The sequence below is a fragment of the Leptonychotes weddellii genome, chromosome 8 (assembly GCF_054177405.1).
Source record: "Leptonychotes weddellii isolate Sample4059 chromosome 8, ASM5417740v2, whole genome shotgun sequence".
NCBI lineage: Eukaryota > Metazoa > Chordata > Mammalia > Carnivora > Phocidae > Leptonychotes > Leptonychotes weddellii.
Window position 1 is genome coordinate 117368448 of NC_138376.1, and position 24806 is coordinate 117393253.

Sequence of the window (24806 nt, forward strand, 5' to 3'; positions counted from 1 at the left end):
TATTTGCACGCCATTACATACAGATGTGGTTGTGAAATAGTTCAAATCATGGCACATTGAATGTCCTCACTGGATTTTTAGGAATGTGTTCACTGAGACAGCCAAATTCTATTTCATTTTGTTTGGCTCATTGCACCATCTGTAAATCAGAGAATATTCACTTTAATATCTGAGTCAAAATTTATTTCCAAACATAATACTGCAGTTGTTCTTTTACAGAAAGTAAATTTCTTATTTATTTCCCTAATACCTTGCCTTCTACTCTGTCTTTCTCTATTTTATGTTGGAATGTGCTGAGAGGTCTTCCAGGGAGATTTTGATAAAATGTGCCGTCATAATCTACTGATGAATATATTTCATGTGGTTGATCACTCATATCTTTAACTTTGGGAGTCTTAGGAATCACAGGTAATAATTTCATTGCTGCTTCTGAAATGCCCTCCTGATGTTATAATATTGTAATTACATTAGGGAGAAACGTTTTGATGATAGTTTAAAGTATAACAGTATTTAGACATCTGGCTAGGTGTAGGTAGCGAGTTCTTTTCCACGCTGTGGGGAGCACCTGGCCAATACTGCTGGCCAGCCCTTGGGTCCAAGGGCATTTTCTTAGAGGGAAATCTGAATAGGCCAACTTAAAATTCACATCTTTGATTTCCTTTTCTTGTCCTACCTCATGGAGATGCTTCTTATACATCCAACTTCATTTTAAAAAGTTGCGGAAAAATATACATAACATAAAATTTCCCATTTTAATCTTTTTTTTTTTTTAAAGATTTTATTTATTTATTTGACAGAGACAGAGATAGTGAGAGCAGGAACACAAGCAGGTGGAGTGGGAGAGGGAGAAGCAGGCTTCCCGCTGAGCAGGGAGCCTGATGTGGGACTCGATCCCAGGACCCTGGGATCATGACCTGAGCCGAAGGCAGCCGCTTAACGACTGAGCCACCCAGGCGCCGCCATTTTAATCATTTTTAATTCAGTGGTGGTAAGTACATTCACATTGTTGTGCAACTATCGCCACTGTCCATCTCCAGAACTTTTTCATCATCCCAAATGGAAACTGTGTACTCATTGCACAATAAATTCCCCATTTCTCCCTTCCTACAACTCCTGATAACTCCTATCCAGTTTTCTGTCTCTATCAATTTGACTACTCTAGATATTTCATCTAGGTGGACTCATACAGTATTTGCCCTTTTGGGTCTGGCTTATTTCACTTAGAGCGTCTTCAAGGTTCATCTATGTTTCAGCATGTATTCCAATTTTATTTCTTTTGAAGGCTGCATAAAACTCCATTTTATGTATCTCCCATATTTTTTATCTGTTTATCTGCCCATGGACATTTGGGTTGTTTCCAGCTGTTGGCTGTTGTGAATAATGCTGCTATGAATATGGGTGTACCAATATCTGTTTGAGTCTGTGCCTTTGGTTCTTTTGGGCACATACCCAGAAGTGGAATTTCTGGATCATATGATGTCCAACTTCATTTTGACATGCCTCCCAAGCTTCGGTACTACATTTATAATAATAGTTTGTTGGGTAGTTGCTTGTTGGTGTGCTACTGAAATCTCAAATACAACATGTTTCAGGTTTTCCCACACCTCTTCTTCCCACCTTACTCTCAAATCAGATCCTTTTTTTTGAATAATGATAAGAATAATTTTTGAGACATCCTGGCACAAGCCACCAGAATTTTTGACCTCCTTCTCGTCCTGTTCCTCCTTCTCTAGCCCTAAGAATTTGGCAAAGCTAATTTAAGCTTTTTCACCTCTTCTCTCTGCCTTGTCTGCTCTACTAGTCAGAGATGATTAATGCACATTTTGGTATATTTTTTCCTTGGCATTACCTTGAACATTTTTAATCCTTCATTTTCTAATGAAAATCATGTATTTTGAACTCTCATTTCTACAACAAATTCTCTTAGGACCAAATTTTGCTCTTGTGGACCTGAGTTTTGGGGTCCTGGCTATGGCAGCCATTGCTTTGTTTGGGATCATCATCTTCTCAGTCATTACTTCCTTCATAGAACTCCAACCTGCCCCCTCAAAAGGCCTGGGCTCCAGATGGGATTGGGGTGGAGGCAACACAGAGCTTTAGCAACTCTGTTTTGTTTAGGTAACAAATATGTGGTGCGCTCCACTGTGTGCCTGAGAATGTGCTGGGCACAGGATAAATGGTGATAAATGAGACGGATATAGTCCATCCCTTGTCAAGCCTATAGTCACCTGGGGATTGGGACAAGCAATTAAAATCCAATGTAGTGGGTGCCTGGGTGGCTCAGTTGGTTAAGCGACTGCCTTCGGCTCAGGTCATGATCCTGGAGTCCTGGGATCGAGTCCCGCATCGGGCTCCCTGCTCAGTGGGGAGTCTGCTTCTCCCTCTGATCCTCCCCCTCTCATGCTCTCTCTCTCTCATTCTCTCTCTCAAATAAATAAATAAAAAAATCTTAAAAAAAAAAAAAAATCCAATGTAGTAAGCACCGTGACAGGACAAAAGCTAGGCATCATCGAAGGGGCAGAAAGGAACCCCAGAGGAATAGATATCTCGACTGACATACCTGAAAGATTAATGGGAGTCAGTTGGGCTTAAGAGTAGGGGAAGTGTGTTCCCATAAGAAAGAACGGTGTGTGCAGTCCTGGGCGTGAGAAGGAGAAGGCTATGTTAGAACAGGACATGGTTAGAACTTAGAGAGTGGAAGAGATAAGGTCAGGAAAGGAGGTAGGAGCTGATCAGGAACAGCTTGATAAGCTGTTTTAAGGCATTTAGATTTTATCCTTAGAGCTTTGAGGAGCATCAGAATATCAAAGCAGGGTAGTGGCATGGTGGTGTATGATTTTAGAAGAATCACCTGGCAACACAGTGGGGAATGGTTGGCAGGGGAAGGCTGGAGGCAGGGTGGCTTAGTGGGCTGCTGAGATAATCTGGGCTGGAGATGGTATGAGTTATGGTAGGGATGGTGGGCCCAGGGAAAAATTGATTTTGCTTTGAAAACGAATTTAAAAATAATTGATTTGATCAGTGTGTGCATGTGTGTGAGGGTTCAAGTGAGGAAGAGGGTAGAGTCTTGCAATAACGCCAGGTCTCAGGCTTTGTGGTGTGGTTATAAAAAAGAAGAGACTGATGAGGAGAGATGGCCATCAGTTGTGTTTGGGACACATCCATCTTGAATAGGCTATGAAAACGTGAAGTCTAAATGGACCGTGGGCAGGTAGGTATATGGGTGTGAAATTCGGCAAAAGAGATTTGCTCTGAGATGACCTTCAGAATAGGCTGAGGGAAAAGTGTGGCACAAGGAAAGATACCCAATGTTAAGTTTCTCTCAGGATACTGCTTGTTTTATTTTTTTTTTTCAGCTTTATTGAAGCATAACTGACAAAATTATAAGATATTTAAAGTGTTCCTTGTGATGATTTGCTATACCTATATTTTGTGAAAGGGTTCCCTCCACTGATTTAACACATCCATTACCTCATGTGTTTACGTTTTTGTGGGGAGAACATTTAAGTTCTACTTTCTGAGCAGATTTCAGTGATACCAGTGTGATCAACTATAGTCACCATGTTATACATCAGGTCCTTAGACCTTATTAGTCTCAAGACTCCACAGAAGTGACCCCATGCATATGTGTCTGCCTTTATTTCACTTAACCTAATGCCCTCCAGATTTATCCATGTTGTCACAAATGATAGGATTTCTTTCTTTTTTTAAGGCTGAATAATATTCCACAATATATTTATATAAATATATAAATACCACCTTTTCTTTCTTCATTTATCTGTCAATGGACACTTAGGTTGTTTCCATACCTTGGCGACGATGAATAACGCTGCTATGAACATGGTGGTACAGATACCTCTTTGCGTTAATGATTTTGTTTTCTTCGGGTGAATACCCAGGAGTGGAAACACTGGATCGTAGGGTAGCTCTATTTTTAATTTCTTGAGGAGCCGCCATACTGTTTTCCACAGCGGCCGCACCAGTTTGCATTCTCACCAAACAGTGCGCGAGGGCTTCCTTTTCTCTGAGTCCTCACCTGCTTGTTTCCCATTTGGTCTGTTTTATATTTCTTTTGAATCTCTGACTATGGGTCATTGCTTATTTTTGTAACTAGCAAGTGTCGTCTTTCTACGGGTTGGTAACAAGGCAAAAACAGCTGCTACTGACAGAGGGTAAAATAGGAAGAAAAGGAAAAACAAAAAGTCGAGAGAAGGAATCCCAGAGACCGGTGGAGAAAAGCTGTATGTGTGCCCATCTGCTGGCCCAGGAGCTGTGTGGCTTGGCCTGCAGGTTCCTGCTCCTCATGCTTTCTGCTTAGGTTTCATCCATTTCCTCTTCTCTCCACTCCCAGTTATTCAGACCCATTAGTCCAAAGGCGTTATTTTTATTTTTTGCTGGGCAACAAAATAGTGATTCTTTCTCCAAGATGTCACCTGAGCCTCACATCTTGGCTTTGGCCTTTCACACTTCATCTGGGCCTGTGTAAAAGGCATGTTGGGGCTGGTCTTGTCACACGCACGTGGAGTTCTTCAGTGTCTCCAGTGAAAACACTGTTTCATTCATACAGTCAGTGTAAGTTTTTTTTTTTTTTTTAATTAGCTCTACTCCAATAGGATAGAATTTTTGCAAGCATTGTTTTCACAAGAACAAATAATAAAGTTTCGAGTGAAGTTTCTTCTTAAAGAAACTAACTTTTTAATTGCTTCAATTGCTTTCATTACACACCTTTACTGGGGTGCCTGAGTGGCTCACTTGGTTAAGTATCTGACTCTTGATCTCAGCTCAGGTCTTGATCTCAGGGTCCTGAGTTCGAGCCCTGCCCAGTGTGGAGCCTATTTGAAAAAAGAAAAAATAACACACCTTTACAAAATTATTATCCTCAAAGAATAAAAACCTACCTTGCTGTTTTCCTTCTTTGATGTCAGTTGAAGACTTATAAATAGTTGTTAATGGTGTTTAGTTAAGGTACTAAACTTATAGTTCATACATCAGATATGTACCTGTTCATTTTTTCTTGTTGCCAATTTACCAATTCTAAATTTTAATGTAGTTAGAGCAGGAGAAAATCCACTTTTTCACCTAAGGCTTGTATTACAAACATGATTCCGCTGTGCATCTATTTTCTTTCTTGTTAAGGGATGAATTCAGTTGCACAAATCCAGTGTATTTTATCTGTTAAACATGTTAGTTCAGGAATTTCACTTGGTTCTATAAAGATACACATCTATAATGATGGCCAATGCAAACATAAAACATTTCGCCAATTGGCCTCTGATGCAATTCAGTTCTCCCGTCTTCTGGCTTGCAAAATAACTGGTTTTTGAGAGGAAAGGAAATCAAAGTTAATTTTTGGTTCGGATGATTATTGACTGTTTTCTTCTGAGACTTAATATAGACTCATTTTTTTAGAGTTAAAATAAATCAGCATGTACAGCATAAGCATCATAGGGGACAAAACACTGAAAGTTTCTTTGAGGTGTCACAAGACAGCAACTTTTGCTTAAAGTTAATGTCTGCCCAGGTAAATTTTGTTTCTGGTTCTATGATTTCCTCATCTTGTCCCTGTTAATAAGGGCAGTTCTAAACATGAAAATTGTGCCTGGATATTTGAGGCAGTGTGTGGTCTCTTACTAAAGTGGTCAGTTTACAGTTTTGCTAGCTAGTTTGCTGGTTCCTATGATGCGAAAAAAGAATGCGCGTGTTAATTTCATCGGAAGCCTGTTTATATAGTACTTTTATAATGTATATCTAAAGATGGAGAAACAAGTTTTATGAGACCAACATTTCTTGTTAAGGCCCAACTCCACCCTATTCTAATTGAGATTGACCCTTAAGTTGAATAAAGAACAAAGAGTTCTGTAGTGAAAACACTTCAGTACATGTTGCATCTTGCCCTTGGTGAATGGAAAATAGAGATACAGATGATCTGAATTAGAAGGTGCAATATTTCCTCTTTTTTTTTTTTTTTTTTTTTGAGTACGGGAAACATTTTAAAATAGTCCACATCATCTCCATGGTCTAAATTCAGGCATAAGAATTTAGACTTATATAAATGGACTTCTTCATAAAAACATGCCAATGTTTATTAATCTGTGGAGTTTAATATACTCCACATTAGAAACCAGACTTCTTTTGAGGGCTAAAGAAATGGAGGTGACCTCTAAATTTTAGAGCAGAAACTTCTTGTGGGCAATTGGCTGTATGTACTCAGAACTCAGAGAAGAGGGTTGGGCTGGGAGTACAAATCTGCAAGTCATCTGAGTTTATGACTGTGGAAGACGGAGCCATGGAATAAATTCTCTTGTGGGAAAATTTGGAGTCATAAGAAGGGCCTGACACTGAGCCCTGTGCCGCTCTAGCTTAATGTTGAACGGAGGGAATCTGCAAGTAACACTGGGAAGCCACAGCCTGAGGGGGAAGGAACACGAGGGGGAGTTCTGCATTATGGAAGCCAAGGGAAAAGCATGTTTCAAGAGGAAGGGAGGAATTGTCAGATGCTCTGATAGGTCAAGTATGATGTGGACTGAAAATATCTGTTGAATTCAGCAATAGGAGTCATTTGATAGAAGGATTTAAGCAGCTTTTGTGGGGCAGCTAAGGTAGAAAACAGGCATGGGTTGAGCTATGCAGGAGAGGTGAGGAAAAAGCAGACCTCAAGTGTGTAGACCTTTCTGAGGAGTTGAACTGAGAAGAAGAGGTGGGAGGTAAGATGAAAGTTTGAGAGTGATGTGAGGTCCCGGGAGTTGCACATGATGAACGTGAATGAGAAAGACCATTTGAGCAAGAGAGATGCAGTAAACAAGGGGTAAAAGAAAGAGGATCAATAATAAAGTAACAGTAGCAACAACAAATATTTATTGAGTGCTCACCATATCCCGGGCACTGTGGTAAGCCCTTGACAGGTATTCTCACATTTACTTCTTAGAATAGTGCCACATAACAGGCGCCCTTATTTTCTCCAGGTTAGAGAGGGGTGAGACCTAGAGATGTTAACTACCCCACTCAGCATTCTCCAGCTAATAAGTGAATAAGGACTGATCTTTGCTGCCACCCCAGCTCACAGCCCCCCACTTGAATTTAGGTGTTCCAGGCTGCATTTGAATACCTACCTAAAGATTTTCTAAATTCTATTTTAAGAAACTTTGAAACTCTCTGAAAGTTCTAACAGTGTTACTCCGACAAGGATTTTTAGCTAGTGGTGTGGGTCAAAGAAAAAAAAAAAGCCTTATTTGCTGAGAAAATGTGTGAATGTATATAAAGCCTTTTGCCCCCAAATATAAGCTGTGTGAACTGAAGGTGATTTGCCCAAAGAACTCCTGAAGCAGTTGGCAGAGGCAAAAATCAAGTCTAGGAGAGATTTCCCGCCGCCCCCCCCCCCCCCCCCCCCCCTGCGACTTGGAGAAGGGCAGCAGAGGGATGGCATATGCAGAGCTAGCAGCACAGTCAGGCCAAGTAAGTGATAGGAAAACATCCCCCAGGCGGCTTCCCTGTAGATTCTGCCTGGCTACGTTTCCTGAAATAATATTAATTCTGTCCTCTTGCTTTTAATAGGACATAATGACTACATGTGTCCAGCTACCAACCAGTGCACGATTGACAAGAACAGGAGGAAAAGCTGTCAGGCCTGCCGGCTCCGCAAGTGCTATGAAGTAGGCATGATGAAAGGCGGTAGGTACCTGCCCCCCAGGGCGCCCCTGGCCCCCCAGTGCTGGCTACTTCGGTCCCAACAACCAGGGCAGTGCAGTGTTTTCCCTTCTAATTCGTTGTTGCCTATTCCTATTCCTATTTTTCTTTGCAACACAAGTATTTTTATAACACATTTTTAGTTTTAATAGGAAGTGCCTGGAAATGGAGATTCTAACATGCCATTTTGTGTCTTATATTTTAGATGTAAATACTTATATTTTATTTTATTTTTTTTTTAAAGATTTTATTTATTTATTTGAGACAGAGAGAATGAGAGACAGAGAGCATGAGAGTGAGGAGGGTCAGAGGGAGAAGCAGACTCCCCGCTGAGCAAGGAGCCCGATGTGAGACTCGATCCCGGGACTCCAGGATCATGACCTGAGCCGAAGGCAGTCGCTTAACCAACTGAGCCACCCAGGCGCCCAATACTTATATTTTAAATCAGAGGTTTGTGGGAGGTGGCGATGGAAGGAAAGGAAGACTGCTCAGTGAATTGTTCTGGAAATCTTTTTCAGTGACTGTTTATATTGCTAATGCTAGAAAACGATGTCTGAAGAGAAGCTTTCCCTAAATTGAGACTTGTAAATGTGAGAGCTAAATAGATAATTTATAATCTATCAATCTCTGAACATCCGTCAGCGAATTTGAATTTCAGTCAAAAGGCAGCTTTTTCCATTAGAAGTTGAGTCAACCAGCAGCTCCCGCAACCTCGGCATCTGGCATGGGGCTGGGAGCAGGGGAATGACTGTGGAGCGCTAACAAATCACGAGGCACTCAGGTGTTGTGCCTGTGTGCCTCCATCTTTGTGGCTGCGTGCGTGCGTGCGCGCGCGCGTGCGTGCGTACGTACGACCATGCGTGTGGTTTTCTGTCCCCTCGCGGGTCCAGTTTTCCAGTTTTCTGGTTCTGAGGGTATTACCTGCTCTGTGGATGTGGTTGCCTGATTGTTCTTGTCTTCTTGGGGGATCTAGTCTTGAGGAACACAGCTGCCAGTCTTGGGTCGCCTTCAAAATACTGGGAGAGAACAAATAGAAAATGTGTAGTTCAAGTCATGGCGTGTTCAGTGTTTTAGGAGGATACAAAGGGGACGGAGGGACCTAGGATTATGTTATGTTGTCTGCTGACTGTAATAGGGGAAGAGCTTTCTGAAGGAGACGGGGCTTGAACATGAGTTAAGGAGAAGGGAGTTAACAATGAAAAAGAATGGAGATAGTGCAGGTGGAGGGCAGCTAACCTTTAGCTTGTTAATACTTGGCTGAAACGGGCAGCGGAAGGAAGACCAAGAACCTGATTGGAAGAAAGCTTACAGTCAAAGATTCCTGAGTTCCGTGGTCATAGATAAGCCTGCCAGGTTGGGATTTTAAATACAGCATTTGGAATAAATTCTCTTGATGAACAGACGAAATACTGAATTTACGCATTGTGTGAGCTGTGACTATATGTCTTGAAAAAGCAGCTTTAATCCAAAGGGTAATTAATTCCAAGAATTTAACAGCCACATTCGGAAAATGACACTTGGAGTCATAAATGGATTAAATATTTAAGGAATTCATCTTTCTTTGTGCTGTTAGAGAATTAGTCAGGCTTAATTAAACTCACAAAAAGCTCCTTAAGGTAACTTGAAAAGTGACAGGAATATAACAGTGCATGTAAAAAGTTTAATTTGAACCAGTGGAGTCCAAAGTTTAATGTGCTTCTTTGATGACTGCAGGTAGATTAAGTCCAGCCTCTTACGTTCTGTCTGAAAGCTGAAATAATCAACTCGTGAATATGTCCAAAACATTTTTCCTTTGAGGGTACCCACATACTGACTGCACTTCATAAAAACAATTCTGTTTTTCCTAATTTATATCCAAATACAGTCTGGCTGCATAAACATAAATTATGCATACTCATTTTTAAGCTAACAAAAATTTTAATATGCAAAGCCATAATAAGAGTCTTCCCACTGTTTTCAAATACAACTCTAGATAATTCCACTACACCTAGGCAGTCCGCATGTGCATGCATATACTTGTAAAAGCGTATTTATGACTAAAATATATATCTGTGTTAGTTTGCTGCTGTATCAGTCTGCTTGGCCTGCCATAACAAAGTCTACAGCCTGGGGGGCTTAAACAACAGAAATCAATTTTCTCACAGTTCTGGAGGCTCAAAGTGCAAGATGAAGGTGTTTGAAAATCCAGTTTCTGGTAAGACCTCTCTTTTCAGGCTTTTAGATAGCTGCCTTCTCACTGTGTCCTTTTCTCTGTGGACGCAGACATAGAGGGAACATTCTCTGGTTGTGTCTCTCTTCTTATAAGGGTGCTGGTCCTATTGGATTAGGATCCAACCTTTATGACCTCGTTTAACCTTTAATACTTCCATGAAGGCCCTATCTTCCAATACAGTCACATTGCAGGTTATGGGGCTTCAACATAGGAAGTTTGGTGGGAAATAATTTAGTCTATAACAGCTGCTGTATCAAAATACTATAGATTGGGGGGCTTAAACCACAGAAATTTCCTCACAGTTCCGGAGACTGGGAAGTCCAAGGTCAGGGTGTCATCAGGTTTGGTCTCATCTGAGGTTTTTCTCCTTGGCGTACAGATGGTCACCTTCTCACTCTGTCCTCACATGGCCTTTTTTTCTGTACTCATACATCCTTGGTGTTTTTTCTATTTCTTATGAGGACACAAGTCCTGTTGGATTAGGGCCCCACCTGTATGACCTCATTTGATCCTTATTTGATCTTTACTATCTCTTTAAAGACCCTGTGTCCAAATGAAGTCACATTCTAAGGTACTGGGGTTATGGCTTCAACACAAATTTTGGGGGGCAAAATTCAGGACATACCAATATCTTATAGAGATTTCTCAGTGGTTATTATCTGTCTACATATAATAAAAGCATGTGTCTTTCTGGCAGTTTACATATGTGTATAAGTTTTATGTCAAGCTTTAAAGTTGTAAAATTATAGGCTGTGCAAACATCTTGTTTTAATTACATGTGTAAAGCAGTTGCCATTAAAGCAATGTGATTTATTGTGTTTTCTACAACATGGAATACCACATGATACCTTATATAACAACTCCCCAAATCCCACTGAATAAAGACTTAATTTACAATTGGAAGTACGAATGTAACTATAAAATTTGATACTACTTTGTAAAAACAGCTGTGACTAAATAAATCTTTATAACATTTTCTACTGGTTTCATAAGAATCCAGTTTCTTAACCAGGCTTGACAGCAATTAGAATATCGAATCTCTACCTATGACGTAAAATGGTTAGTTTCAGATAAAAGAGAGAGAACCATATACTTACCCCCTATTTTTATAGGAAGGCTGAATAAATTTACTGAAATGTTCTAAAGATCTGAAAGCCTACATGATTTATCTACATGAAGACGTTATTTGAATCTGTTTCAATGCCTATATTATCCTGAAAATCCAATATCATTATTAGATTTGGTTCTGAGCCATGGTAGTTCCATAAGATACAGGATTTTAGAGAATGCATTTCCTCATCATAGTGCATGTGCAGGTCTCTCTGCCTCAGCTGCATTTTCCTCCCCATCCCTTAAATGGTCCCTCCCCTTCAACCTTAGAAGGCAGATTCAATGTCTTTTCTTCAGGGAAGCTACAGCTCTTCTCAAGTTACCATAATTATTGTTGTTAGATATTCAACAACTGTCCATAAACTCCATGATGGCAGGGACTCTCTCTGTCCTGTTTACTGAGCTAGCACTAAGTCACAAAGTAAGTGTTCAAGACATTTTGTTTTTTTTTTTTGCATGAATTGATGACTTAATTCACTTAAACAGTTATTGGTTTAGAGTCTCTTATATGTGAGCTATTATGAAGCAACATGAATAAGACCCAGTCCCTTCCATCACTGTCCTCATAGTACAAAGAGGACATTTGCATATGAAGTGGCAAAAAAGTCCAGAAGACAAGTTGAGGGTAGGTTGGAAGATGAAGATGATAATGAAAGACCATTGGCCAATGAAGTTCAGAGCTTTAGCCAACCACTCCGGGGTTAGTCCAGCCCAGGATATTACTCAGACTATCTGATTTCCAAGGTGTATATATATATTTTTAAGATTTGTTTATTTATTTATTTTAAAGGAGGGGGGGAGGAGCAGATGGAGAGGAAGAGAAATCCTCATCAGACTCCCTGCTGAGCACAGAACCTGACATGGGGCTTGATCCCAGGACACCGAGATCGTGACTTGTGCCGAAATCAAAGAGTCGGATGCTTAACCGACTGGGCCAGCCAGGTGCCCCCAGGTGTATATTGTTATCAAAGAATCTGCTATTCTAGTTTGGTTTGGTGGAAAGTGGAAAGACTTCAGAGATGGAATTCCTGGTCCAAATACTGCTCCTCCTCAGACTTGCTGAGCAATCCTGTTATAGTCACCTTTATGGGCTTCATTTTCCTCAGATGTAAAATAAAAATTCTACTTAACAAGTTTGTTACAAAAATTGCAATTCATAACATATAAAAGTACTTTATAAATTTAAAGTACCACCCAAGTGTTAGCTATTATGTCTTTGCTTTTCTCTCTCTCTTTTTTTTTTATGTTGGAAGAAAGAGAGTGGTAATTTCATCACTTGTACTGGGTATAAATATCTAATTCCTTTGTGGGGAATAAAAGCCTGGCTCAGACACATCTGCTTTTTTGTTTTTTTCTTTTTGGTGTCATATACTGGATATGGCTTCATGATGAGTGAAATTTATTGTGCTTTTCATTTTATGATGTCAGATTTACACAAACTTGTTAAAATTCTTTCCTCACAATAGACTCAGAAGTGTGTTGGTGGCAAGGTTTTCGTTTTTCACATGAGGAAACTGGCACACAGAAATTAATTGATGCAGGAAATTAATTGATAGACATGCACTGCCCATCGTGGTTATGCTTTCTTATAATACATTAAGAAATTTGAAGAGGAGTAGGAGATACAGGCTTTCAGTTATGGAATGAATAAGTCACAGAATAAAAGGCACAGCATAAGGAATAGAGTCAGTGATATGTTAATGCCGATGTATGGTGACAGATGGTAGGTATACTTGTGGTGAATGTAGCATAATCTATAAACTTGACAAATCATTATGCTGTACACCTGAAACTAATGTAACATTGTGTGCCAATTATACTCAAATAAAAAAAAGATGAAATTTGAAAGAAAGAAATATTGGCTAGTTTTTATTTTGATAACAATGCTACAATTTAATTTTGAGAAATACTCCAAAACAATAAATAAATTAATGTTACAATTTTAAAGTGAGAAGATAAGACATTAATAATATAGATGGGGAGATGTATGTTATGGGTCTAGAATAACTCAGAAACCCAATGAAGAATCGGAAAGTAAAATATTTCCTTATTGCCTAAGTTGAATATTTATCATTATGAGTGAGTATAATTCACTGTACTGAAGGGATAACTCCCAATCCAGAAAATTAGTTTTCCCTTAATCCTACATTGGCTATCAGTTACCAAATGTAATCAACTGATTATTTTCTTTTTTTTTTCCATGGTAACAATTTTTTATTTAGAATTTATCTACTATTTCCAGAAAAGGATTTAAAATAGCTAAGTAACTATTATTATTTTTTTATTATGTTATGTTAGTCACCATACATTACATCATTAGTTTTTGATGTAGCGTTCCATGATTCATTATTTGCGTGTAACGCCCAGTGCTCCGTGCAGAACGTGCCCTCTTTAATACCCATCACCAGGCTAACCCATCCCCCCACCCCCCTCCCCTCTAGAACCCTCATTTGTTTCTCACAGTCCATAGTCTCTCATGGTTCGTCTCCCCCTCCGATTTCCCCCCCTTCATTCTTCCCCTCCTGCTATCTTCTTCTTCTTCTTTTTTTTTAAACATATAATGTATTATTTGTTTCAGAGGTACGGGTCTGTGATTCAACAGTCTTACACAATTCACAGCGCTCACCATAGCAAAGATTTTATTTAATTATTTATTTATGAGAGAGAGAGAGACAGAGAGAGAGAGAGCATGCGTGGGTGAGCGCACCAGTGGGAGCCTGGAGAGGGGCAGAGATGGAGGGAGAGGGACAAGCAGACTGCTCAGAGTGCAGAGCCCACTGCAGGCTCCATCCCATGACCCCGAGATCGACCCTGAGATCCTAACCTGAGCGGAAACCAGGAGTAGGACCCTTAACCTGCTGAGCCACCCAGGCGCCCCAGTAATCAACTGATTATTAATATTAATGATGGTAGAACCAAATCAATGAATTGAGAATGTAAATGTGAGGTTCTTTCTTGGGATTGTCCAGTAATTCATGTGAGAATTGTAACTGCATGTGAATCTAAGCTTTTTCAGAAGGTGGGGTTAGGGGTTCATGTTTAGGATTTGATTTCAGAAAAATGGTAAAAGAAAAGCTAGTTGCTCTTGAGCAAAAGGTTCTGGGTGTTCTAAGCAGCAACCCATGTATTTATGCTATTAGAATATCATTTTACTAATTCATATTATGGATATTTAATTTATTAAAAATTTCCCCCATATGATCAATTTTCGTTTGCAGACAAAGAAATATACGGAATCCAGTCCTTGAATCATATATAGGACCTTACCGATTAATGAATCCAGTGCTTTACAACATTTAAGTCCATCATATGGTTCTACCAGCAGTAGCAGATTCTCTTATCTATAAGGCAGATGAAAGCTGATTCGGCATAACCTCTCTTCACTCAATTCGGTGTTCCTGAGACACCTTCTAGGAACCCCAGGGCTCTAAGGGGCACAGTTTGCAAACTACTGATCTAATCGAATTCCTTCATCTTCTAGATAAGAAAACTGAGGCTAGAAAGATTATGTGACTTGATCAACGTCTCAGAACTACTTAGCAGAAGAATTGAGCCTAGAATCCTAGATTCTAGACTCAGAGTTCTTTCTTTTTCCAGCATACCTCCTTACTGAAGTACTCCATGCTACCACTCACATTTAACATGAAAAATAATTGACGAAAAATATGGGTGGCATATAACTAAGTTAACGCACACAAACACATACACCTACTCCAGAGAGAAGAAATCCAGAGTAAAAGAAACCACCTTTATTCTATTCTTCCAGATGACATGGTAATACTACGGCTTTGGTGATACGTTGACCTTGGGGAGCTAAGGGACTTAGGCTTACCAGGCTCATGGCTAACCTGTGACTGGCTCTCTATTTCTGCTTTAGCGGTGGTGGCCGCAATTGCAACAGTAGGGGATATGGAATGTGTCAGGACTGACTCTGAATTTAAAGAAAAAAGGAGGTAGGTAATGACAACATTGGGGTCCATCAATTTAGCATGAATGAGAACAATGAGATGACTAATCAGTCATTCTATCCAAACATTGGTAAAAAATGAAAGAGCTGTCCTGATACATCATGCCCTCAGCTGCCTAGTGGGGGTAGAAGCAGATCAGCCTCTGGGACTGTTAGTTCAGCTGCATGAAGCATGATGGCGGGTAGCCCCATGCTTCCATCCTGGTAAGAACCATGCTACTTTCAGACCTCTTGACATAGACGGAATAACTTTTTTTTACAGATTTGGCAGAGTATGATGGGGTCAGCTCAATTTGAAGATTGATATCAAAACTACTTTTGTCAGGGTTACCAGTGACCTTCATGTTGCTAAATCCAACGATCAGTTCTCCGTACTTATCTTGACCAATTAGCAGCCTTTGACACAGTAGTTCATTTTCTCCTCCTTAATCTACTTTCTTTATTTGGCTTCCAGGACGATATACTCTTTTAGTTTTCTTTGAACCGTACTGGTCACTCCTTTTAGGTCTTCTTCGTGTGTTTCTCATCATCTTTACTGACCTCTAAATTTTGGAGTTGCCCAGGGTTTAGTCTAGGGAGCTCTTCTGTTTTCTATCTGTACTCCTTGTTGGTACCTCTAGCCCAAGGGCTTTAAATACCAATTAGATGCTTAGATCAGTGACCACATATAATAGGCAGTCAATAAATAGTTGTACCATGCATGAATTACTAGAATGAATGAGTTTGGAAAGTACATCATTATAGCTGTAGAGCTAGGTATAGATTGAGAAGAAATTGAGTTTTTTGTTTGTTTTTAATTAAGGGAGACTATCTGCTTGGAACTTAAAACCTGCAGTATAGTAGTTAGCTTTTACTTATAGTAGTTAGCAGAACCTCATCAATGGCAAACAACAGTAAGCATCTATTACATATCAGGGAGATCACCTAGGAGACTGCTGAGATTAGCTGGGTTCACTCATATGTCTGGAAATCAGCTGGCTCTTTTGGCTCGTGCAGCTGGGATGAATTCAGTTTTGTTTCACATGTTTCTCATCCTCCAGGTTTATGCAGGCATATTCTCATGGTGACGGCAAAGGCACAGAGGAGAACAAGCCCCAAATCACAAGCCCACTTCAAGCCTGTGCTTGCATTATCTGATGATATCCAATGGGCCCAAACAAGTCAAATAGCTGAGTCCTTAGTCTTCGTAAGGGGTGGGGGGTGATGTCTTCAGAGTTACATGCAAAGGTTGAAAAACTGGGGCCATTTTTGTAATTTATCACAGTCAGAAGATGAGCTTTTCAGATTTTGGACTGAAAAATAATTATAGAGTCATAGAATCTCAGATGTGGAGGGGACCGATGAGTTTATTTACTCTTCCTCTCTCAATGTAGGAATCCTGTATGTAGCATTCCTGATATCTTGTGTTGGAGGGCTGAAAACAGATGTGCATTTTATTTTCATGCCTCTCTTAGATATATGATGAAGGGACACAGTGAGTTAGAAAAACCCAGAAATAGATGTGAGCCAGTATTCCTAGAAAGATATGGGCTAGTTTAAGATATGCTAGATTTCACTAATTTATTCAGATGTGGGTTTAGTGTATACCTGTGTATGTTACAATTGCTAATGAATGCAAATTAAAAAGGAATTAAATATAAGGCTGTTTAATATTTCAGTAGAAGTTTCCTGCATATATAAAATTAACCACAGCACATTGACAATCATACTTTTATTTTTATTTAAGTTATAGCTAGAATACCGTTTTAATTTTTTTAATACTGAAAGAATTTGATTGCTTTTTTAGAGGTCAGTTTAGTTCTTAAAGGATGGAAAAAGGGATCTTCATTTACTTTTCTAAGAATGACCTGGCAAGTTAGAAGGAATGCTGGCAGTTTTTTAAGGCCAGGCAAAAATTTCAGGATGGATCTGTCTTGCTCCTGTGGTTTGCTTTTGCAAAAGTAAATTGGCCTTGAAATGATGTAAAGATCCTTTCTGTGGCTAGAACTTACAAAATGTAGAATTTTGGGGACAGTAATTGTATGAATGAATTGCTGCTTTTAAACTCTGTAAACCTAAGACCACATGAATTTTCATGTGTTTACTTTGAGTTTCAATGTTTGTGATGAGGATAATGAAGGGTGTTTAGAGCTGCAAAGAACTTAAAGATCACGTAGCCCACCTCTTTGTTTTTCAGCTTATTGTTCTCCTCTGAGTCACTCAGCTAGTTAACTGCTCAGACAAGAGGTCAAGACTCTTTGGACCCCTCCTTCAGTATTCTTTCCATTGTACTGCACTGCCTTGCTGACCTTAGTGATTTAGATCATCATGAAAGACAGACACATGCATAAGTACGATATTAATATCACATAGACCGCAACTATGGACACAAAATACTACTCTTCTTCCACAAGAACATTAATCAATGAATGCATTTGGCACAGCTAACGTACCAAAATAAATTTATATGGTGATGGTTTTTTTTAAAGAGTTACTTAATATTTAATTACTTAATATTGCTTAATATTTAATATAATTTAAAATGGACATTTACTCCTTCAGGCCACAGGTTTTCACTGTTTTTCAGTAACAATTTCAATATTTGTTGTAAAGCCTCTTTGTTTTCTTTTTTAAATGTTTAGACTATTCTGGTATAAAAAAAGGCAGCTCTGCTAGGTAGAAGGAGGCCTGGCTTAGGATCGAGTGTATGAACTGGCTCTTCTGAGGACTCTTGGACAGATCACCTCATTTTTCTGAACTCCGTTTTCAGTTCTGAAAAATATGGGCTTACGGCTCAGTGATCTCTAAAGTATCTTTCAAATCTTAAATTTTATGTTGCATGATCTAAGTTCAGTTTAGTAGTGGAAAGTTCAGAATGTAAAGCTGAAGGTAAGTGTATCTACCTTTCTGGATATGAGGAACAGCTTCGGTGGCCATCATATTCGTATTTCATGATGAATTTGCAAAGCAACTAGCAACTGTTGGCACGGACAAAGCTGTTCTCCTCGGTAATGAGCATGGAAAGAGAATCTCTTCTGAGTGGGGGGGGGGGTGTCACAGAAATGAGTGTGATGCTGCCATCATGGTGGCCGAGCTGTAAAAAAGGTGGCTATAACATCATTTATATCATCACGATTATTCAGCCACATAAGGAAAGAATTCAAGAACAAAGTTTGTTGAGAGAGGACTTTATTAAAACTAAACTCTTTCTGGGCGCCTGGGTGGCTCAGTTGGTTAGGCGACCGCCTTCGGCTCAGGTCATGATCCTGGAGTCCCGGGATCGAGTCCCACATCGGGCTCCCTGCTCGGCGGGGAGTCTGCTTCTCCCTCTGACCCTCCCCCTCCCCCCTCTCATGTGCTTGCTCTCTCTCACTCTCAAATAAATAAATAAAATCTTTAAAAATAAATAAATAAAATAAAATTCATGCGTCATTTAAAATACAAAATAGGAATTGACATACTGTGGGTCCAGAGATTTCTGTTCAACTAACAAGTTTATTAATTGATCCTTCTCTTTAAACATTTTATGGGCGGGCGCCTGGGTGGCTCAGTCGGTTAAGCGACTGCCTTCGGCTCAGGTCATGATCTGGAGTCCCGGGATCGAGTCCCGCATCGGGCTCCCTGCTCGGCAGGGAGTCTGCTTCTCCCTCTGACCCTCCCCCCTCTCATGTGCTCTCTCTCATTCTCTCTCTCAAATAAATAAATAAAATCTTTAAAAAAAAAAACAACAAAAAAAAACTAAACTCTTTCTGTTACCAGAGATGTAATGGTTATACCTAAGACTTGAGTCCCAAGAACTGGTGAAAGTTTCTAGTTTTTGCCTTGTGGAACAGACAAAGGAGGAAGCTAGATAGTAACTTTTGTGAAGTTCCTGATTAAGTATCACACGAGCTTGTCTGGTGATGTTTGCTAGCAAACATATCCAGGAAGTGGAAGCCATAACACACCCGCACTCAGACTTCTGGGAAATATATGCCAGCCCTAAGAGAGATCCTAAGGTGAAGTGTACAGTCATGTATAAAGAAATGTCTGGTTACACCTTGAGGCAACATGTGGTTTAGTTTAAACTTGACTGAGCAAATAAAAGTTAGTGAGAGGCACACAGAATTATACTTAGGTGTTTATATCTTTAGAAGCTTACTTTAAAAGACTGGCTATTATTGCATTTATTTTGTAATAACTTTTTGGCAGTTTTATTTAGCAAATTTTACACATAACAAATGCCAGGCCAAGTCCAAACTCCTTAGCCTAAATCATTTCCAGATAACCTTACTGAGCATTTAATATGCGAAGGTCTTGGAGGCATAAGGGTAGAAGGTGGTTACTGATCACAGAGTCCAGGCAAACTAATGGTGGAAGGAAACCTTTCCCATGAAAAGGTGGTGAAACACCTTCATTCCCTCAAGAGACCTGGGATTGGAGTTGGCCTCAAAATTCCTGCCTTCCTCCACCCACCATTTCTGATCCTAGTGATATTAGTGCTCTCAGGGATCAAGCAAGCTCAAGTGTGATGGCTGGCCCATTGTACTTACTTTCAACTTCTGGCTCATGTTCTTGGGGATCTGTCTTATTGCCAAGTTAAGTCCTGCCCATCCTTGATTTATTTATTTTTCTTTGTGGGTTCTAGTCTCATAGAAAACATACTTGTGTAAAAATACCAACTACCCCATCAGGCTATTCTGGGAATCAAATGGATGAATTATATATTTTGGCAATTATGAATTGGCATACAAATGTTGGGTATCATTATTCATATATGGTGTAGCATTTTGGCCTTTTGCTTTTGGAATCAGACCACCTGGATTCAGATTTTAGCTCTGTCTAGAGATGTGTGACCTTGAATAAGATACTTAACCTCTCCAAACCCCAGTTCCTTCATTTGTCAAGTGAGGAATAATAATAATAATGGTAATGATAATAATAATCATAATTCCTACCTAATAAGGTGGTGCAGGAATTAAGGTATAACTTGTAGTATTGTATTTGGCTTTTAGTGAGCCCTCCATAAAGTTGGTTGCAATAGGTAATAAAGAGCACACACAATTTTTGCCTTTTGTACTTAATCTAATCTCCAAATAAAATGCTATTCCACTATACTGTCATCATCATCACAATTAATCAAGAATTATTAAGTAATTAGTTATTACGTATTTAGTGTGATGTAGATAATGTGTGATATGTAAGCTGTAGTGTCTAGTCCCAAGGAACCTGCAATTTCACCTCCTGCCTACCCTGGCATTCAGATTTCTCTACCCGTTGAATCAGACCTATTTTTTCATGCTGCTTTGCTACTTTCCTAAGAAACTTTTGGCCGCGGCAATCAGGTCTGCCCATTGACCATAAAACATACCTTATCCCTTTATGCCTCCTTTCAATCTGAAGTTAGTTATAAATACTTTATTAGTTAGTAATAAATTTTCCTGTTTACTAAAGCTCCTCTCTGTAACTCATTTAGGACTCCCTGGAAATCATCACCTTTTTCCTCTGAGTACCTCAGAATATTCTTTCTCCGTGTGAATCAGAAGGTCATGTGAGCTGCTGGTAGGGCCTCTGTGTTAATCCAGGTACTGAGCTTTTTGAATCCCTCCAGCTTGAGGACAAGTTAGACACATTGGTGTCAAGTCAATTCCGGTTGCCAGAGAGCAGTTTCCACCATCTTGGCTCTGACTTCTGCTTGACCTCTGCCCCCTTGATTTTAACATATACCTCAACATCTGTCCTCTGCCTCACCTCCATTTCTAATCTTTGACACAACCCCCTCTACACAGAAGCCTGGATTTTTGACTTCTAGGTTATTTATCTGACTGCTTATTCTCTCTTCGATAGAGTCAATCGTGTACAGACTCTGCTGTCACTTAACCAATAGAAATGCCAACTAGTGAGCTCTGTCCTCAACACTGTCCCCACGTCTCATCCCCAGGCTGGCCTCTTGAGTGCCAGTTATTTCCTGGACCTCTGTGTTGTTCCACCAGCACCCAGCCAACTGCCTGGGACTGCATGGATAATATCTTTATTTATTGAACACTGAGTTGAATGGGGTATAAGATTCACCTTCTGTGTGCCAGATGGTTGAGCCAAGCTAACAAGTTAGTATATTGTGTTTTAAAAATATGTCTATCTCCTATCTTTCCAATTAGATTTTTAATTTCTATAGGGATGGTCCCATGCTTGTTTTAGTCACAGCATAGTGATATTTTTGTATATATCTGTTATTGATGGTGAGATGAATGAAAACAGAAAAAGGAGAAGCGGTGGTTTATTTATTTATTTTCTAGAGAGGGAGAGAGCGAGAGGAGGCCGGGAAGGGGCATAGGGAGAGGAGAGAGAGAAAATCTTAAACAGGCTCCACACCCAGCGCGGAGCCCTGACGCAGGGCTCTATCCCACGACCCTGAGATCATGACATGATCTGAAACCAAGAGTCAGATGCTTAACCAATTGAGTCACACAGGTGCCTCAAGAGGTGGTTTATCTTAATGTTTAGTTAAACAATTCCCTTGGCATTAGTCTACTATTCAGATCATATAGGCATGACTGAAGTAATACCACTACTATAATTAATCTCACACTCTTTCTCCCCGCTTTTTGCATATGCATGGACTTATGGAAAATTTATAATGCAGTTTTAAACATGAAAAGTACCAACATTAAGTACTACGACTATCATAACAAATAAATAAAACTATACATTTAGTAAAAAAAAAAAAAAGCTCATTTTAAGGGAGTAAAAAATTCCATTTCCAAAATTATTAAGTTAAAAATAAAATTTCCATATTATTGAGTTATTTTAATAATATTCAGTATCGCAGGTAAGATGAACTGTTTTGTTGGTGGGTATTTGTTTTGAGAAGTTCTAGGTAGAGCATCTTTATTGTTGAATGTCAACTTCTATTTTTTTCCCTTTAGCTTAATTTTTATGTTTATTATATTGTTTTGTGAAGGATTCAAAAATATGCCTTTCGGGGCGCCTGGGTGGCTCAGTCGTTAAGCGTCTGCCTTCGGCTCAGGTCATGATCCCAGGGTCCTGGGATCGAGCCCCGCATCGGGCTCCCTGCTCCGCGGGAAGCCTGTTTCTCCCTCTCCCTCTCCCCCTGCTTGTGATCCTGCTCTCACTGTGTCTCTCTCTGTCAAATAAATAAATAAAATCTTTAAAAAAAAATATGCCTTTCATACTATATAATGGGGATTTCCTATGAAGTATTAGATGTAGTGAGGCAGTTCCTATCACGAATTTTCCAGACATTCTTTCTTGCAAGCAGATATTAGCTCTGTTTGTTTTAATGTATTCACGCACATTCTGATTCTCTCCCTCTCTCAATATGGTTTTAATTCATTACATGAAAAATTTTTTTAAATAGTTTTAAGAATTTTTAATAATAACTATGTTCGCTCCAGTGCTTCAGTCCACCATCTACTCAGTTGAGTCCTTCCCCAAATTAAATGTTGTACATATGGAATTGATTCTCTTCACATGGATGTATTGTTTACCCCCAAGGAGATGCAGCTTTCTGGCTCGTAGTAGTAGTAATGGATCAGAATAGTGCCCATCCATATCTGTCATATATTCATGAGGAATCATCTGATAGAAGGACAAATAACAAAACTAGACAAAACAGACAGCAGAACAAACCCTAGCAAGATAAATGTAAAAAACCCTGAGAATATTTAAAAAATAAAATACTGCAACAAAGCATTCAGGTCCAATGCAAGAGTACTGAAACAGAAAAAAGCAGAGCCAGCTGTGGGAAAGCCAACCAGGGCACAGCCGTGGGACAGCATCTGGAGGGGCTGTGGATGAACTGGTGTTACTTTAAAAAGACAGAAAGGAAAAAGAGAGGTAAGGGCTGACAAGGGAGGTGGTAGAATACCGAGGTTTGATGCTCCGAATGTGCTCAGAATGCCTGAAGCAGTAAGAACAGAGGAGGAGATGAAATGCAAGTGAGGTGCACATCACTTAGTCACGCAAAAAGCTGATGATGACTCAAGTAGAGCAGGTGGACCTCACAGTAGGGAAAAAATAGGTTTGAACTCCAACTAATCAGGTGATAATAGGAAAATAAACAGAGGCATATCAAATAAAGGCAATATTCCTGTAGTTAAGGACCTAGATTTGGGACACAATCCTCAAAAAACAGACTAGACTAGTAGAACCTGCTTTTCCATTAAAAAAAAAAGAGAGAGAAACTTTTGTGTTAAAAGCAACATGTTGGGGCGCCTGGGTGGCTCAGTCGGTTGAGCGACTGCCTTCGGCTCAGGTCATGATCCCGGAGTCCCGGGATCGAGCCCCACATCGGGCTCCCGGCTCGGCGGGGGGCCTGCTTCTCCCTCTGACCCTCCCCCCTCTCATGCTGTTTCTCTCTCGCTCGCTCTCTAATAAATAAATAAATAAAATCTTAAAAAAAAAAAAAAAAGCAACATGTTAAACTGTCCCAAGAGCTTACTTCTCCATATTTGGGGCATCTAAGGATTTGGGGAAAAAATACAGAAATTAAGAAAGATTCCTGAGCATCATGAGCATAGCCTATAGGCAGGCTAACTTTTCTATTTGAAAGCAGAAAGATATTAGCTCAAGATTTAGACTATAAAAATTAATGACTTCCAACTTTTAGTGAAAATCTAAATCAGGCTTCGCTATTAGATCCCACACCCACATCTGAAAAGATGAGAAGATGATGGAAGACAGATGTGAGACATTAAAGGGTGATGGATTAACACATTAACAAAAGGTTGATGTTAGAAGGTAGAATAAATGATTGTTAGATACCATCTTTAAAAAATTATAAGAGCTTGAGAACTATGAGATATTTTAAAAACTTTTTCCACAGGTGGCAAAACAGGTAGAGAAGGACAAGCCCAAACAATGAACTCAATGACAGAGTTTTCTTAGCCAAGTAAGGAAATTAGAGGCACATTTTTTTTTTTTTAACAGATGACTGTTTTTAAGAAACTGTATTAGTTAAGATTAATTTTGATTTAGGAAAGAAACTGTTTAAAATCTTGAGAGGGAAATAAAAATACATAACTGTCATTAAAAATCAATAGAAAGTTAATTTTATCTAGCACTCATAAAACATTTTTAAAATTAAATGAAACTGGGCGCCTGGGTGGCTCAGTTGGTTAAGCGACTGCCTTCGGCTCAGGTCATGATCCTGGAGTCCTGGGATGGAGTCCCGGGATCGAGTCCCGCATCGGGCTCCCTGCTCAGCAGGGAGTCTGCTTCTCCCTCTGACCCTCCCCCCTCTCATGCTCTCTCTATCTCATTCTCTCTCTCAAATAAATAAATAAAATCTTAAAAAAAAATAAAAATAAAATTAAATGAAACTGGACTAGACAGTGCTTAAAAAATAAAAAGCCAGATTAAAAAAAAAAAAAAAGATCCCCTAAAGAGACACCTTATCACAGCTCTGAATTTTTATGTCCAAATACCATAGCAACATGACGCCAGCAAGAAAAATGTACAAGCAACTTCGGGTTGTCTTTTCTTATTGACTTTTCAGAGCTCTTTGTATATTCTGAATTCTAATTTTTTATTTATTTTGTGTATTGCAAATGTGTTAATATAGTATGTAGCTTGTCTTTGTTGTGTTTATGGTGTCATCTATTTCATAGAAAACTTTAATTTTTAAAGTATGAAATTTATCATACTTTTTTTTTTACAGCTTGTGCTTTGAATTGTTTGATAAATCCCTCCCTCTCTGAACACTATAAAGTTATTTATCTATATTCTGTTTTAAAAGTATTAAAGTATTTTTTTTCACGTTTTGTTACTTATTCCAGCTGAAAGAGATTTTTGTTTATGACAGGAGGTAGGGATAAAATTTTATTTTTTTCCATCTGGATAACCAAATTGTCTCAG

General features: G+C 39.3%; 1 protein-coding gene across 6 annotated transcripts in view; it reads left to right on the top strand.

The window, feature by feature from the left end:
* The window catches only part of ESR1 (estrogen receptor 1), a 329307-nt gene that overhangs the window by 146557 nt on the left and 157944 nt on the right, over nucleotides 1-24806 (top strand). For all 6 annotated transcript variants that reach the window (XM_081829167.1, XM_081829171.1, XM_081829166.1 and 3 more), the window contains one exon: nucleotides 7552-7668. In XM_081829167.1, coding sequence (XP_081685293.1) covers nucleotides 7552-7668 — 117 coding nt within the window. The remainder of the gene's footprint in view (nucleotides 1-7551; nucleotides 7669-24806) is intronic.